Below are 14,808 nucleotides of genomic sequence, written 5' to 3' on the forward strand. Positions count from 1 at the left end.
GGTCCATCTTGTGATGGATAGAATTATTGCCACCAAAGGAAGCTGACAAGCAAAAGGAAACCCAAAGTTGGTTTGATGAATCTCCCTCCATGCTCCTGCTTATTCCAAAATCTTCAATAATGGGCAAAAATCTGACAGAGCAGAAAGTCACCAGCTGTTCTGAGCTCATCTGCAGCTCACACAGCTGCCTAGAGAACAGAACTTGCTTGATTAAACTGGAGAGATTTCAGAAAAGAGCAGCAAAACTTTACATGAATTAAACAGGTTTAAGTAAGCAGTGACTAAGCAGCACAGATGAGCTTACAGGGGAGGAAGATACTGAGTGAAGCCAGTGAGAGCATCTGGGGAGAAATGGCATGAATTCAAAAGTTCGTCTAAATGCAGAGCTCTTCTGACTTGATTTAAGCGTGATTTAAAATGATTTAGTTAAAGAAGTTCAAAAGGCTAAGCAGGCACTCTTGTTTTGATATAAACCATATCTGGAGTTAAAATATTTGGAAATATATCATACGCTAAACACCAAAATTATTCTTTAAAGCCAAAGGAAGAGTGATTGCAGAGGTATTCCTTGCCAAACTAAAGCAGCACAGAGGTGCGAACGGAGTGGGACAAGGAAGGGAGAGCCAGCAGGAGGAGGGTGAGAAAGTATCTGAGGAGGAGTCCTGCTTTGTCTCCAGAGGTGATCGATGGGACAGCATTTTCTAGGACCATTGTCTCTGCTTTTGAGGATTTTAGAATGGGTCTAGGGACCTTTTTAACTTAATTGCATGCCCTTCCTATGCTAGTCCCAAAAGAGACAACAACAGCTCATAAGAAGTCTTGGAAAATACATGAACAACTCAAGACTGGCCAATATATCATCATATTCTGCCACCCTGGGGTCACGCACTGCCTCTGCAGACTTCAGGGTGATTTGACCCAAAGCCTTCCTGCTTGGCACAGGGAAACCCCACCGTCACAACGAGGTGGTGGTCTTCCAGTTTGACATGTGAAACCATTAGACAATGGTCCTCTGGTACAACATTTCCTTCCTTGCCACAGGAAGGTGCTCCTTCAGCTGAACACCTGGCACAGCGCCTATGCAATGCGGGCACCCAGGGTACCAGCACTTCTGTCTGAGCCATTTCTTGAAACTGAGATCTGAATTTTCCATTTTCCTCCTACTTTTCAAATGTAATACTGGAATCACAACAACCCGAGGAACCTGAATTCAGATGTTAAGATTTAAGCTATCTCTACTGAAAATACAGACAACTGTCATGTAAGTATCCTTACCAAGCAAGTCAGAAGGGGTCTGGCTTTCCTTTTAAATTATCTTTTGAATTATCTTTTTCTAATATCTTCTGTGACTCACAAGCCAGTCTACAATGCTCAGGATATCAGAAACACTTCGCTTAGTGCGTTCCTAGTGCAGTTTGTCATTCAAGTGACTTTTTCCAACTTTTAGTTACACTCTACTCACAGTGCTTTGTGCATCCCCGAGGGAGGCAGTACAGCCTGGTAGCAGTTGGGAAGTGCTTGGAGTGGATGTTACAAAGGACACCGGTTTTGAGCTCAGCGGAAGCGCTTCGGCGCAGCTGTGTAACCTTGGGGCAGATCACTCAACTGCTTTGTGCCCAAGTGAACCCAGCTGCAAGGCGTCTTGGAAACCAGATGGTGCACAAGGTTTCAATCATTCAGGAAAATTAAGAGGGATATGGGGAGTGGGGAAAAAAAAGTTAATTCTGTAGTACATTGCTTCCAACAGAGTTGATTTGGATTTAAGCAGAATAACTGAGAATTTGATTTGATAACCAGAATCTCTCCAAACCCCACCCCCTACTCCCAGCCAAAACCACAAACCCCACCATTTCCCTCAAATTGCTTTTTCCTCTTCTCCCTTGACTTTATGTCAAGTATCTACTCTCTAGAAGTTTCATTTCAAAGCTCCAGTAGAATACATTTTTTCCCTTTGGCAGATTGAAGAGATTCAGAATAGGCTTCTGTGTGGCTAATCTTTGATATTTTATGTGGTCATTTTTAGGCACTGAATTTTGTATTGTTCTCTTTATGCTTTTCATGCTACTGCTCTCTTTCCTCCTTGCTGAGCAAAAATGGCACAGCAGTGTGCTCCAGTGCTTCAGTACTGTGCTGTGAACAAAAATGCTGAGCTCAATCATCCCCTGTAGATGGTAAGTCCGGGCTTAAAACCAGAATCAAAGGTACCACCAGGTTTGTATTGCTGGTTAATGAATGAAGGAAATGCTATACTCCAATTTCTGTGGCAGAATAAATGCTAGCCACGTTAGAATTTAGGAGAAGACTTAAGTATTTCAACATTTTTTTGCCTTAGCTAAAACATGGATGTTTTTTTTTTCCCCCACCAGTGCCACGGGAATGTGGGAATATATATGTAGGAGTGCATAGACTGAGGTACTTGCATATACTTCCAAAGCAGAGTATTAGGAAAAAAAATATTTTTAGCCTACTATAAACAAAGAACATTTAAAGATGTGAGATGTACATTTTATATACTACTCAGGAGAGGCCTTGTCTGATTTTATTAGTTGCTACTGAAAAGAAAACATTGACAGTTTTGAAACGTGTTGAACTTTCTTCCCAAATAAAGGATAAGGACTGAAAGAGCAAGTTACAAGCAAATTTAATAAGATAGAGGGCCTAATTCCCTTAGGCTTTTATGAAAACAAATTGCATCAAGCTGTCTTCAGTAAATTTAGCCCCAGCTATGCAGTACCATAATGGTAAGATATGTAGTTGCTTTTCAAAACTGGTGATCACTATTCTGATGCAAACAATGTTCAGCTCGCTTGTCTCTCACAATCTCTTTGCTCATTTTCATGTTAAAGATTTGCTATTTGAACTATGCTGTTAGTAATTTGGAAGACTGAAATCTCCATGCTAACCAATGCCGTACCAAAATGCGAAGAGGACGATGACCCAGCTTGAATATCAAGCCGTTAATAAACCATAAGCTGAAGTACAAATCCCTTAATATTGCTTGAGTCCCTGTTTAGTTGAACCAACTTTCTATTTCACTCTCTACTACCAATTGAAGCTCATTTAAAAAAAAGCACAGTTGCTTTGTGTGTATAGAAGAGTTTTAAATTAATCAGAACATCTCAGAATGTCAGCTGTGGAGAACAATAAACAAAACAGAAGGTGCGCTGTAGCTAACGCAAATCCAAGTGTTGAAGAAAATAATGAGTAGAGCTGTCCAGGGGCAAACAAAAGGTAAAACAGAATTCCAAGCCCTGAGCTGTATGGATACTCATTGGACTCAATCTGCATTTTTGCTGTTCACGAGCAAAACATTGAGTTAACTCAGTACTGCTGCAGCTGGGAGTATTTCTCCACATCCATCAAACTAGGATTTCCCCTCCCGTGTTCCTCAGTGTAAATCATTGAGTTTTAATCCATTCCATGGTCCTGTGAAGTTCTTGGGTGGTGTGTTTAAAGAAAAGGTTGTTGCACCATGACATTTGCATGGTCCAACCCAGTTTCTTTCCATTCCCATTAGGAACATAATGATGGGTGCTTCATACTGTTGTTATCGCGACCATAAAATTGGCCAGCTCACAGGATGCAGCTTCAAACCCCTCAGCGCATGCAGAGAACCACTGCAGTGAGACACTGCCAGTGAAATCTCTATTGACAGACTGGAGATTAGGATGCATTGCAATGCATAAAGTAAAACCTGGTTTTAAGGCAAAGAACAAAATGATAAACCTGAAGCCAGGTATTTCAGTCATCATAGAATCCTTTCTGCAGAAAAATTTAAAAAAAATATTGTAATGAGTCTAATATACCTCATGTAAAGGCTTTGTTTCTTTGAAAGATCATCTTGAGCACGACATCTAGCTTATTTAGAAAAAAGGTTATATCATTTCAGATCCTATCCTTGCTCTTGGTTAATACAGCCCATTTGCTCTCTGCAGGTTTTATAGCCACCCTGCTCTACTTGTTCCTTATTGCCACATAGGGAACTTACACAAAAATGACAAGTAGACCATTGAGAACCTGCCTACAGAATGATGCTAAAAGGCACTGTGCCCACAGAGTCCCTTTCAGAAATGGTACGTGTTTAACGAAAAATAATCTGAAATAAACTGTGATATTTTTGAAAACACCTCTATAAAGAGATGCTATAGAAGCTTGCAGATCTCTCCCCATGTTCCTAAGAACACCTTCTAAACTGCAGATTTTGAATTATTATCTTTGTTAAATTATTACTTTTCACTATTTATGCTTATCATTTACTTTTTGCCTTTATTTTCCAGTCTTGTGACTAAGCAAATCTGTTTGGCTTTGCTCGCTCACTCTCCTGGTGCCTTGCTGTAGCCTACTGCCTACACTTGAGAACACAGCTGTCCCCAAGAGAAGCCACTCCTCTTAACAGTAAGATTTATTTATTTTATTAATAAAAATCTACATTCTAAGCCTAAACTATTTACTGCATTCCTTTTGGAAAAGAAATAATTTGGGACAATCTATACCTTAAATCAGTTTCTACATTCTTACCCCAAGGAGAACGTTCTGTGAGTTTCTCTGATGAACAAACATGGAATTTTTAAGGAAGATATATAGACAAAATGAAGGAACCTCTCATACAGCCCAAATGCTGTAATTTGGAGATTCCCTTAAACACCAGCTTACTTGCTTGCCTTTTGTCCAGGGGTGTGGATAACAATTTTTGTCAGCTACATCAAAGCGTAGTGGCAGATTTCCCTTTGGAAGTCAGAGCCTGTTTCAAACGTCTCTTTAAGTCCTGCATATTTGGAGACTTGGGTCGGACAAGGTGGAGGCCTCTTCGTTTCTCTCCATTGCAGCTGCCAATCATCCTGCTGACCTCCTGGCAAAGCTGCTGGAAGGCTTCATGCACGCCCTCGCAGTTCTCTCGCGCTGAGACTTCATAGTAAGTACCTCCCAGTTCGCTGGCCAGCTGGAGTCCTTCTTTGGAGGACACCTGCCTGGCTCGCAGGAGGTCTCCTTTGTTTGCAATCAGAAGCAGGGGGATGTTAGCATTGGGGTGAATCTTGCGGATGTGCTGGTACAAGGGCCGGATGACGCGGTAGCTCTCGTATTCTGTGATGGAGTAAACGAAAACGAAGCCATCTGCCCAGTAGATCGAGCGGTTTATCTGCTCCTGGCAGCAGATGCTGTCAGTGTCATCCTGCCATCAAAACCAAGAGGTGTGAGATTAGAAAATTGAGAATAGGGAGCAGACAGAGCAGTCATACAGCAGCACTGGCTGCTCAGAGCAGTGTTTTGGTGTGCGGCTTTTGCTCAGCACAAGGCAGAAACCTCTGTTTGCTGAGGATACACCAGACAGGAGAAAGTTCCGCTCTATATCAGTAGCACGTTAAAGCAGCAGGGAACAAAGCCACCATGTTGAAAACAAGAGAACAACCTAGTGCTGATATTGACAAGTTCATTCCGTATTCTCATCTGGTGAATCCTTACAACAGTGACAGTAGCCTGACCTTTAGATGCGGGTAAAATGGTGATTGGTGCGGTAAGCATTAAAAAATCTCAGCAGGCTATTCACACTGCTGCAAGTGAATGGCAGTCCCTGAGCTGTGTTTTATGGCTCTTTCCAATTCTGTATGCTGTATTCTGTGTCTCCATGGACAGGCGTTCTCACTAACTCCATTAAGTGAAGCCCGGCAGGTTTTACTGCCATACACTTCTTCAAACAGTCAGAAGCAAAATTACTTTGAAAAAGCAATTTGTTGCAAATAACCAATTACTGGAACTGAAAATGAGGTGAAATCTCATTGCTCGTTTGTGCAGCTGCAGTGGGCTTATATTAGTGCATTGCTGGTCACACATTTGTTCTGCCCAACACAGCTCTTACTCAAACAGCCATAATAGTCACCAGTGTGGAGAGTATAAAACAGAATACAATGCCACAATACCATGGAGCTTGAAAAGAGATCAGCTTACTTTTCAAGATGAGGCTATTTTCAGCTAAAGCTCTCTTCTTTGTTATCCTTGCTGGCACATTTCCCAACTAGACAGGCAGATCAGTGCTGCAGTTATTACCAGTGTGCTCGGTTTGATAAGAACGGACATTCCTGTCAATAATCCAGGCTTTCTGGAACCTTGCATTTTTTTCCATACCCAACAAGGCACTGAACATATTCAGCCCTTGTTGAAGTTATAGGGAATTAGAGGTTCCTCTGTGTTCTTTAGTGGGAGTTCAACATCACAAATAGATCCCCTTTTTTTCTGTTTTGCTTTGTTTTGTTTTTTGTTATTATTATTGCTAAATTCCATTCAACAAGTCATCATCAACTTCAGTAAGACATAGGGGAGGCATTTTAAATCAACATAATTAGCACAATAAACAATTCAGCTGGTTGGCTGGGGAGGACAGATCCAGCGTAACAGGTCAGATCTTATCTTCCTAAACTAACACAGGCAACATTTCAGATACTTCAACATCATTCATAAATTGTTATGTTGTTCATGTATGAGTTTAATTCCAAAGGCACAGAACACCTGGAAAAGTGTTCAGAGATTTTATGGCAGAAACCTAGTTGATCCTAAGAAAGAATAAAAAATATATGTGGTAAAAATGTTCATTATCAGTCATGGAAATTTAAAGTATTAGAACTTATGCTCCAATATCCGTTTGTCTACACAACACATATCTGCCATTCCCATACGTTTTAACAGGATTTGTTTGCACTCAGCAACCTCCCAAACTGTATTGCTTTTATTTAGACATCTAAGCATGAATTATAAAACCTAAGTTCAGGAAGCAAAAGAGGAAAAGGAGCAAAACTGATTCAGGCAACTGGAAGAAGGACTACAGTCAAGACTCTTCTGTGGGAAGGAGGAAGCAGAATTTCTGAAGGCTGAGATTATAAAGTAGGCTTACAGCTTTCAGCAGCAGTGCTTCAAACTAACTGCCCTTTTCCTATTTCACTGCGGCCAATACAGGCACTGGCTCATCACATTTAGTAATTCTTGCCAGCTCACAGTAATACAAAGCTAAACCTTTAACGTATTTTACTAGCAGTGAAATTGCTTAACAGATGCTCTCATCACCCTCCTGTCCGTGCTCCCCTTTCGAGAAAACAAAACAAAACAAAACAAAACAAACCAGAGCTGCATACAGAAGGAAGAGGGAGCCTCGTAGCAGCCCTGCTTCAAAGGCAAACGAGAGCAAACTCAAGCCAGGATGGGGCAGACTGTGGGAAGAAGGGCAATTTGCACTGTTGGTGTCTGGGTTGTGTCCAACCTGCAGATAATTAGCCACCCTTCATGTCCTGCGTGCCTCTTTTCACCAGCAAATTCCTTTTATGGGAGAAAAGAACTAATTGCTCTGGCAAGCTTGAAAATGCTTTTGGAGAAGGTGTACATTTGAAGGGAACCCTAATGAGCAGAAACTCTCGGTTACTCCAGCTAGGCCCACCCAGTAGTGAGATGGATGGATAATCCCCACTGGAATGCTTTATTAGGGAAAATCAAAGGCTAATGGGCCACTTTTTAAATGGAAATCTCTGCTCCAGAATGGATTTTGAAACACACAGTGAATTGCCTTGTGTAGGCCAAGCAGCAGTGAATCGCCTAACAAAACCAGTTATCTCTTTGCTTCTGTTTCGCTCTTAAACATGAACATTTCCGGTGTGACTGCAGTCCTGAGGATTCTACATGACTTCCTCCTGAAATGCCTGCACACAGCAGTTTTTCTTAAGGATCTTACCAGCAAGTCCAACCTATTCTCAGCCTTAGAGAGTTCTGGTCAAGAGCAGTCCTTTAAAACGCTTTCAGATACACTATTTGATGCCAGCAGAGATCCAGGCTAAGATAAGCTTGTCTGTGGGAACTGTTGAAATAGTGCAGGCCTTTGAATGGGACAAAGAAAACGAAACTCTTTCCTAACTACATTAAACTAGTTTCTGACTACGAAGCCTCAGCTGTTGGCGTTACTGCATTTTGTAGAGCTCTGGTCTACAGAATTCTCTAAATTCTCTGCCTGTCTCTAAATTCTCAAGCAGAGTTTTAATTAAAACAGGGAAATCAGAAAATAAACATGTATCCAGTGTGAAAGAAGGAGTTAAACTGCTTCACTCCCTCCTTATAAAGCAGGGAGGGGACTCCCTTTGCTAAGTTTGTTGGGCATTCCCCGTAAGTGCTGGGCCAACACCACCAGGTTCTCTTTGCAATGTCTGCTCTGTGCAAACTGGCTTAGGGTCTTTGTACTCCGTAGTCCCACTAGAATAATTGGAAGACTTCTGAGGCTTTTCAGAAGGTTAGATGTGGTAGCAATAAGAAGATGTCTAATTTTACTGTGAAATCTCATCTTTTTAATAAGAATTATTACTCCCCTGAGATTTTCACCTTTCACATAAAAAACAAATTTAATTCCATTCCTACTCTTCTGACATCATTTTCATCATCCAAGTAAAACTGCTCTTCAAGAAAGAGACATCTTAATTCTGGATTGTGTTTGGCTCCCGGTCAGGTACTAAATCTAGAACATCTCAAATACCAACAGAAAGAGGGAAATATGTAAATGCTAACAACTGAGAAATAAGGAATGAATAAAATTAAAAAACAAGCAAGGAAAGCACTGAAAAGCACTCTGGCTGAAATAGCCCCTGCTGTGAGACCCGTCCCCTCAGAAAGACACAGATTTGTTTTAATTCTGACTTATTCTTAAAGGAACCTGACTTAACCTCTTCAGGGGCTCATTTTGGTGGGGTTTAAGGTGCACCTGTAAAGTCTTCATTTGGGTTTGAGCCCAGGTGTATTTCTTCTGGAAAACTGAGTTATTTACAGATTAACATGCTGACAACAAACAAGAGACGGTAACTGTGTTGTAAAGTACTGATGCACTGAACAGATGTTTTACCTCCAGTGAAACAAAGGGAGTATCCTGAACCTGTAGAGAGATCTGCTCCCCATCTATGGTGAATTTTCTTGAATACAGTGCACCTGGTGGAAAAGCAAGATCATTAGAGTCGGGGACTATGACAACAAAGAAATAGTACATAAGGGGAAAGTGAAGGTACTGAAAGCCAGAAATTGAGGCTTTTGATTCATAGCTGTGTATAGAAAGGTGGGTGGAACTAGGGAGAGTGTGTGGCTGTTTATTTAAGTCAGGTGGTTTTCTATTTGTTATGTAGTTGAATGCTTCCACTGTATCTCCAGGAAGGCACATGGGAAATCCAGAACTTAGTACTGAGTCAAATATTCAGTTAAAGTGGTTGCATGAATCCAATCCCATTCAGGTTTCCAATTTGTATTGTTAACTTTTTAAAATGTAGGCAGTATATATTTTTAATCTCTAGCCAAGCTATCTAGGTGCTTACTGTAAATTAAGTGAACTGATTCCTTTTGCGTTTGTCTGGATTTATTTATTTATTTGTTATGAGAAAGTATTCTAGGTTTGGATGCGGAGCTGGTGACTATATACAGAAAATGCAGATGCTCACTGGGATTTGTGTGACTTTAGCAGTCAGAGCTTGGTTGAAATTCCCAAAGACTGGACAGTTTGAATTGGAATTCTGCTTAACATGAGTGAATGATTCTCAAGGCCATGTCCTGGCTCAAAGAGACCTAGGGTGGACCCAGCTCTTTGAAGAGCATCACTGTTCTGGGCTTGAGTTTTACTTTTTTACTGGAGTGCACATTAAGTGACAAAGAAATCTTTTCATCCTACAAACTATCCGTGGTTATGATAAAAACAGCTTCAGAGATTGATGTTATCATCATTTTTCTTTAGAACTTAGTGCAAGTCACATGGATGTACAAGAAATACTATATCCACAGCTGTTGTGTATGACTTTTCAGTGTCGTCCAACTACAGTTGTCACTTCTACATCTTAAAACAATGTCCATCATCGCAAACATAGAGAAATCTTATCTACTGGAGAGTAAGGACTGCAGACCAACAGGACAACCAGTTAGTGACAGTAATGCCATCGCTTTGACAACTGCCTGTGTAAGGTTTGGTTCGAGGAAACAAGTGCTTTGACTCCAGAGGTAAATATAGAAGTATTTACAATATAAGGAAATTCAATATAGCGGTTTGCTGTGTCTGCATCCAATGTTGTCATATTATGTTATCATATTATATTTTAATACTGACTCTGTGAGGTAATATAACCCTCCTGGGGAGATTAAAAAAACAAAAACAAAAACAAAAAAAAAACAAAAAAAAAAACAAAAAACAAAAAACAACCAACATCAGCTCTTAAGCTGGAAAAACAGTGCTGGTTTATGGGAAAGAACTGTACCAAGATCAGGCAACATATCATTCTTACTCTGTAATACACTGCAGGAAAAAAAGACCTGGTACTTCCAGACACTGGCTGTGCTCTGCCTTACACACAGTTGAAGAAAAAGCATGCTTGAATGGTCACAAATACACTACCACCTGTTTCCTATTTCTGGTGTATTTGTTTCTTCTACAGCCTGGCTGTTGGGCTGGTAGCTTAATGAGAAAAGCATGTGGTTCTCGGCAATGATCCATTGCAAAGCTCAGAAGTCTGACTTGATGTACAGTCTCCCATAGAAAAGATGAAGGAAAAGAAAGAAATAATGCAGGCAGCCATCAAGGTTGCTTGGGGTCAGTGAGAGGGGGCTGTACAGAGGAGCTTTCAGACTTCATTTCATCAGACAAGCAGAGATCAAACGTGTCTTGTACTGCCATCTCTGTTCCTAGCTCATTATTCTGAACTCACCGCATGTCTTCAATTCAGTGTGTGTTGCTGCTTTTTATCCCCTCCTTTTTTACCCCCCCAAAAAATATTTGATAGCCTACGTGTGGGATGTGCTTGTAGGTATGAGCACAGTGATCCTTTCTACAATCCTGGCTAAAACAGTCCATGCTTACTTGGAACAGAGGCTGTGAATTAAGCAGTTCACATGAACGCATCTCCTGAGGTGTCAGAACGAAACAAGAAATGAAGTAGGAGCTTGCATGGCCCCTTTGCTTATCTTACAGAAAGAAGACTTCCATTTGAAATTCTCAATTGCCACAAGAGCCACCGAAAGAAAAGGAATACATGGGGAGAAAAAGTTCTGAATTGCCTTTTGTGTGCTTTGGAATTCCTCTGGCTTCCCAGAGGCTGCAGAGAGCAGCACTGGCTCTCTGTGGTTTGGTCAACATACAAGTTGTTCCTGGAGCCTGCACTTTAGTATAGGTATATCCCCAAGCAAGCCTTTTACTCTGATCCTTTTCCATCAAGCTGGGGGGAAAAAAAATGGCTAACAGGAACGTGAATAATGAGGCTTTGATTTATTGCTTTCATAGCTTGAGGCTATTAACTGAAAATATGCACCTCATGGACATCTAACACTGCTCGGCTTTCCTGTAATGTGCACCAGTCACAAAAGAGAGTGGATTCCTTTTCAAGCTATCTGCAGCACTGCAGCAGAAAACAGACTCACCAGCATTGGCTTCGTAGTCTCCAATAAATCTCTTAGTGAGAAAGCGCACAACCAGAGCTGTAAAACAATGAAAAAAATATGGGCCTTTAATGGGAACCAAAGTCAGAACACATGTAGTATCTTACTGGAAGAGTTAGTATAATATGAAACCAACTTAATCTTGCTATTGCTCACTTATTACTCTGCAAATCCTTCTCTCTGCACTCACAAGAAAGGACTGGGGCCAAACTGTAATAGCTAAAGCAGTGTTTTTAGCAATTTGTATTGTAAATCACCCCTCACATTCAGTGAGGCTGTGTGGTGTGGGCCGTGGAGGACTGTTTGTTTGTGACGGCAGATGCAACAATCTGACCTTTGGTTTAAAATAATTTAGGAGAAGAGTAACATGTCAAACCCTTACGGTACGGAAATGAATCCAAATGCTGACTTTTAAGGCATCTGTGCCATATCAGAAGTGTGGCTGAGGGATCAAATGGCTCTTCCCAGCCTTAGAAATCCTCAGTCCTCCTCGTGAAACCCTTTAGTGATATCTAATTACATCCAGCAAACAAACTGCATGTGCTGTACACACACGGGTCATGCTCCAGTGCTCTCGGCCTTCTTATTCATCTTAACCCGTGGTGCTTTCATGCACTATTGGATTAGAACATTTTCCTTTTTTGTGATCTCTTGATAACATTTAAAGGCCCTTTATGGCCACGGTGACTTATATTCCTCTACTGCTTTCATCTCAGCAGGTTCCTTAACATTTTCAAAACCACTCTGTTTTATCCTGAAAGCAACTGTCTCATAGACTTATTTCATTTCAAATAATATATACATTTTTCACAGTATGTACTGAGTCTCCTCCTTGGTACCTTTAAGTGAAATTGACTGTGCCCTTCAACAAAGTACCTAAAAATAATACAGAAATGTGGCTGCTTCAAATCTAAAACAACTAAACACTTTCCTGAGCACCACAGAACCCCAGACGTAGTAAAAATGGATCATGAATCATCTATTCCAAAGCAATAATGTTTGCTTTATCCTTCTTTCCTCTTCTATCCTTTGCAGAATAGCACGGGCAGGCACATCCTGTATGCTCTTATTTGTCCACACAGCAGTCAGCATTTACAGCAGGAGAACAGAAATCAGTAGCCCCATTTTTGGAGGTGTGGACATGAAGATTAAATGATTCACACAGGGTCACAGAAATTCATTTGTGAGTACAGAACTCCCCACGCTGTGCCCTGTCCTCACGCTGCCTGGTCACAGACCTGCAGCAAACCTGCCTCATAAATGAGTCAGAACAAGCCAAACAAAAACAAAGCAACTTAAAATGTTTTGGCTCCAAAGGTAGTGAGAGTTTTCACAGCCGTGGCTGTGAGCTACAAAGCTGCAGGTAGCATGGCAGCAAGCAAAAGGTGTGAGCAGGACTTACCTGTCTTGCCAACGCTGCTGCCACCCAGCACCACCAGCTTGATGATTTTGTTGGGCACGCAGTCTAATACCGGATACTCTGGTATGGGAAGCAAGAGAAAGTTAGTAGAATACTGTGACATGGTATCCTGAGAGATGAGACGCATGCCAGAAATGAGAGCTGATCAACTCCAGTAGGAGTTGGGAGAGAAGAGAAGGAAAACAGCTTCTCTGCGTCTGTTCTTGGCTGTGTGTCCCTGGGAAGAGAAGCCTTCTCATTGCATTTAAGTCGTTTTCCCGAGGAATGTTAGAGCAACCGGCCTCCTCTTCCGATGCCTCTGCTCAGACAGCGACTTTGGAAAGCAAAAGGAAACTTTTTGATCAACCCCCGTGAAAACTGACTCCTCCACTCGGCAGCCAATCACAAGTGAAGCCATGACATTCCTCCGGCCGGGCACCAGCGTGTGCCTCCATCCACCCACTACGCTCCCGCTCCCCATTTTATCTCCCTGCTGCCTGTTTGATGTGCTTCCCCTTGGCTCCTCTCTAAAACCTGGTCCTTCTGGCTTTCAGTCATCACAGCCGTGTTTGCAGCGTGGTACAGTCACCCCAGCACCCTGCTCTCGTTCCGCTTTGAATAATCCCATTCTGCCTGTCTAGTTTCTCTGCATTTTCAATTGATCCCAAATCCACACTCTGTTGTTCTCCCTGGCCTATTGTGCCCTGCAGAAGGGCCCCTTCAGAGTGCTGGAGCTGATGGGACGCTCCTCTTCAGGGAAATAAACCTCTTTTTTTCCACCACAGAATTCAGAAAGTAGTGGGTTCATAGAATCATAGAATGGCCCAGGTTGGAGGGGAACTTAAAGATCATTCAGTTCCAACCCCTGCCATGGGCTGGTTGACCCCCACCAGATCAGGCTGCCCTGGGTTACTTACAAGTAACCTCAAGTAAGCTCACATTTGTATCCTCCTGGATACATTTCATCTACTGGTTTTTATGTGGCAGCAGTTGCAATGGCCCATTGGAATGTGGATCAAAACCATGTTGGGGCACTGCTGTGTCTCTAAGCATGGAAAAGTGAATTTAGGCTGACAGCAGCTATGGGAAGGCTGAGGAAGGGTTCAGAATCCTTCATCGGGGTGAGCCAGACAGAGGGAGTGAAGAAAGAATGACTTCTATAGGGAAACCTAGTGTAGTGTTGAGACAGCTGGCGGCTGCAAGGTCTGTAGGGATGACAGCATGTAACCGTACACGAGCTACAATCAACTCTCAGTTATCAAGGATAATGGGGAGGGAAGAGAAAGCGAAGAGCGGTGGGGAGGGAGTGAGGCAGATAAAGGAAAAAAAAAAAAACTGCACATAATATAAAACAGATGTAAATTAAACTACAGAAAAGATAGTCTGAGCATTCGTCTCTGCGAAACTGGTCAGAAGAGGTCTGCAAAGGGCTTCAGACAGCGATGGGAAGAGGCGAGCCTGGTGCCTGCAGCACACTGCTGAGACGTGCGCTCTGTCACGCTGTGTGGGAAACAGATCCTGACGGAAAGTGGCACCGCAGCTAATCCACCCACAGGGCCTGGAGACCCGGGTGCACGGATATCTCCTGCCCTCTGTGTGCTCCTGCCAGGCAGAGGGTAGGCATGGTTCCTTATGGAGAGGCTGAAGCCACCAAAAGAGCTTTCTGTGCCCAGATGCTTTTGTGCAGCTGCTTTCAATCACAGCATACACAGAGCTCTCCCAGCAGGTTTCAGAAGCCAGGCCGTGGCGATGAGCAGTAGGAAGGGAAAACGGGCCAGCTTTCTAGTTTGCCACTCCTTCTCAAAGCACAGGGTGCCAGCTTTTCAAATGATCTCCATTCCCATGCCAGCCCCACAGAGGACCTAAGCATATCACATGTGAAGTGGGTGCAGAGCTTTAGAAAAATCCAGCTTTGGTTCACTGCAGTTCAGCAAAATAAGAACAGGATAAGGAAGATTCATGAATGTGTCACTTTTCTAGGGCAC

The 14,808-nt window shown here is 42.3% G+C and overlaps 1 protein-coding gene across 1 annotated transcript; it reads right to left on the reverse strand.

The window, feature by feature from the left end:
* Positions 1 to 2,504: 2,504 nt before the first annotated feature.
* LOC107312868 (ras-like protein family member 11A-like) lies at positions 2,505 to 13,155 on the reverse strand. Its single transcript, XM_015860679.3, has 4 exons — positions 12,827 to 13,155; positions 11,407 to 11,463; positions 8,864 to 8,946; positions 2,505 to 5,170 (listed from the first exon to the last, which is right to left on the reverse strand). The coding sequence occupies exons 1-4, from the start codon at positions 12,969 to 12,971 to the stop codon at positions 4,703 to 4,705; spliced, it is 753 nt and encodes a 250-aa protein (XP_015716165.1). The 5' UTR covers positions 12,972 to 13,155; the 3' UTR covers positions 2,505 to 4,702.
* Positions 13,156 to 14,808: the final 1,653 nt, after the last annotated feature.

The sequence above is a fragment of the Coturnix japonica genome, chromosome 4, assembly GCF_054131305.1.
Source record: "Coturnix japonica strain WE chromosome 4, WE-NBRP24, whole genome shotgun sequence".
NCBI lineage: Eukaryota > Metazoa > Chordata > Aves > Galliformes > Phasianidae > Coturnix > Coturnix japonica.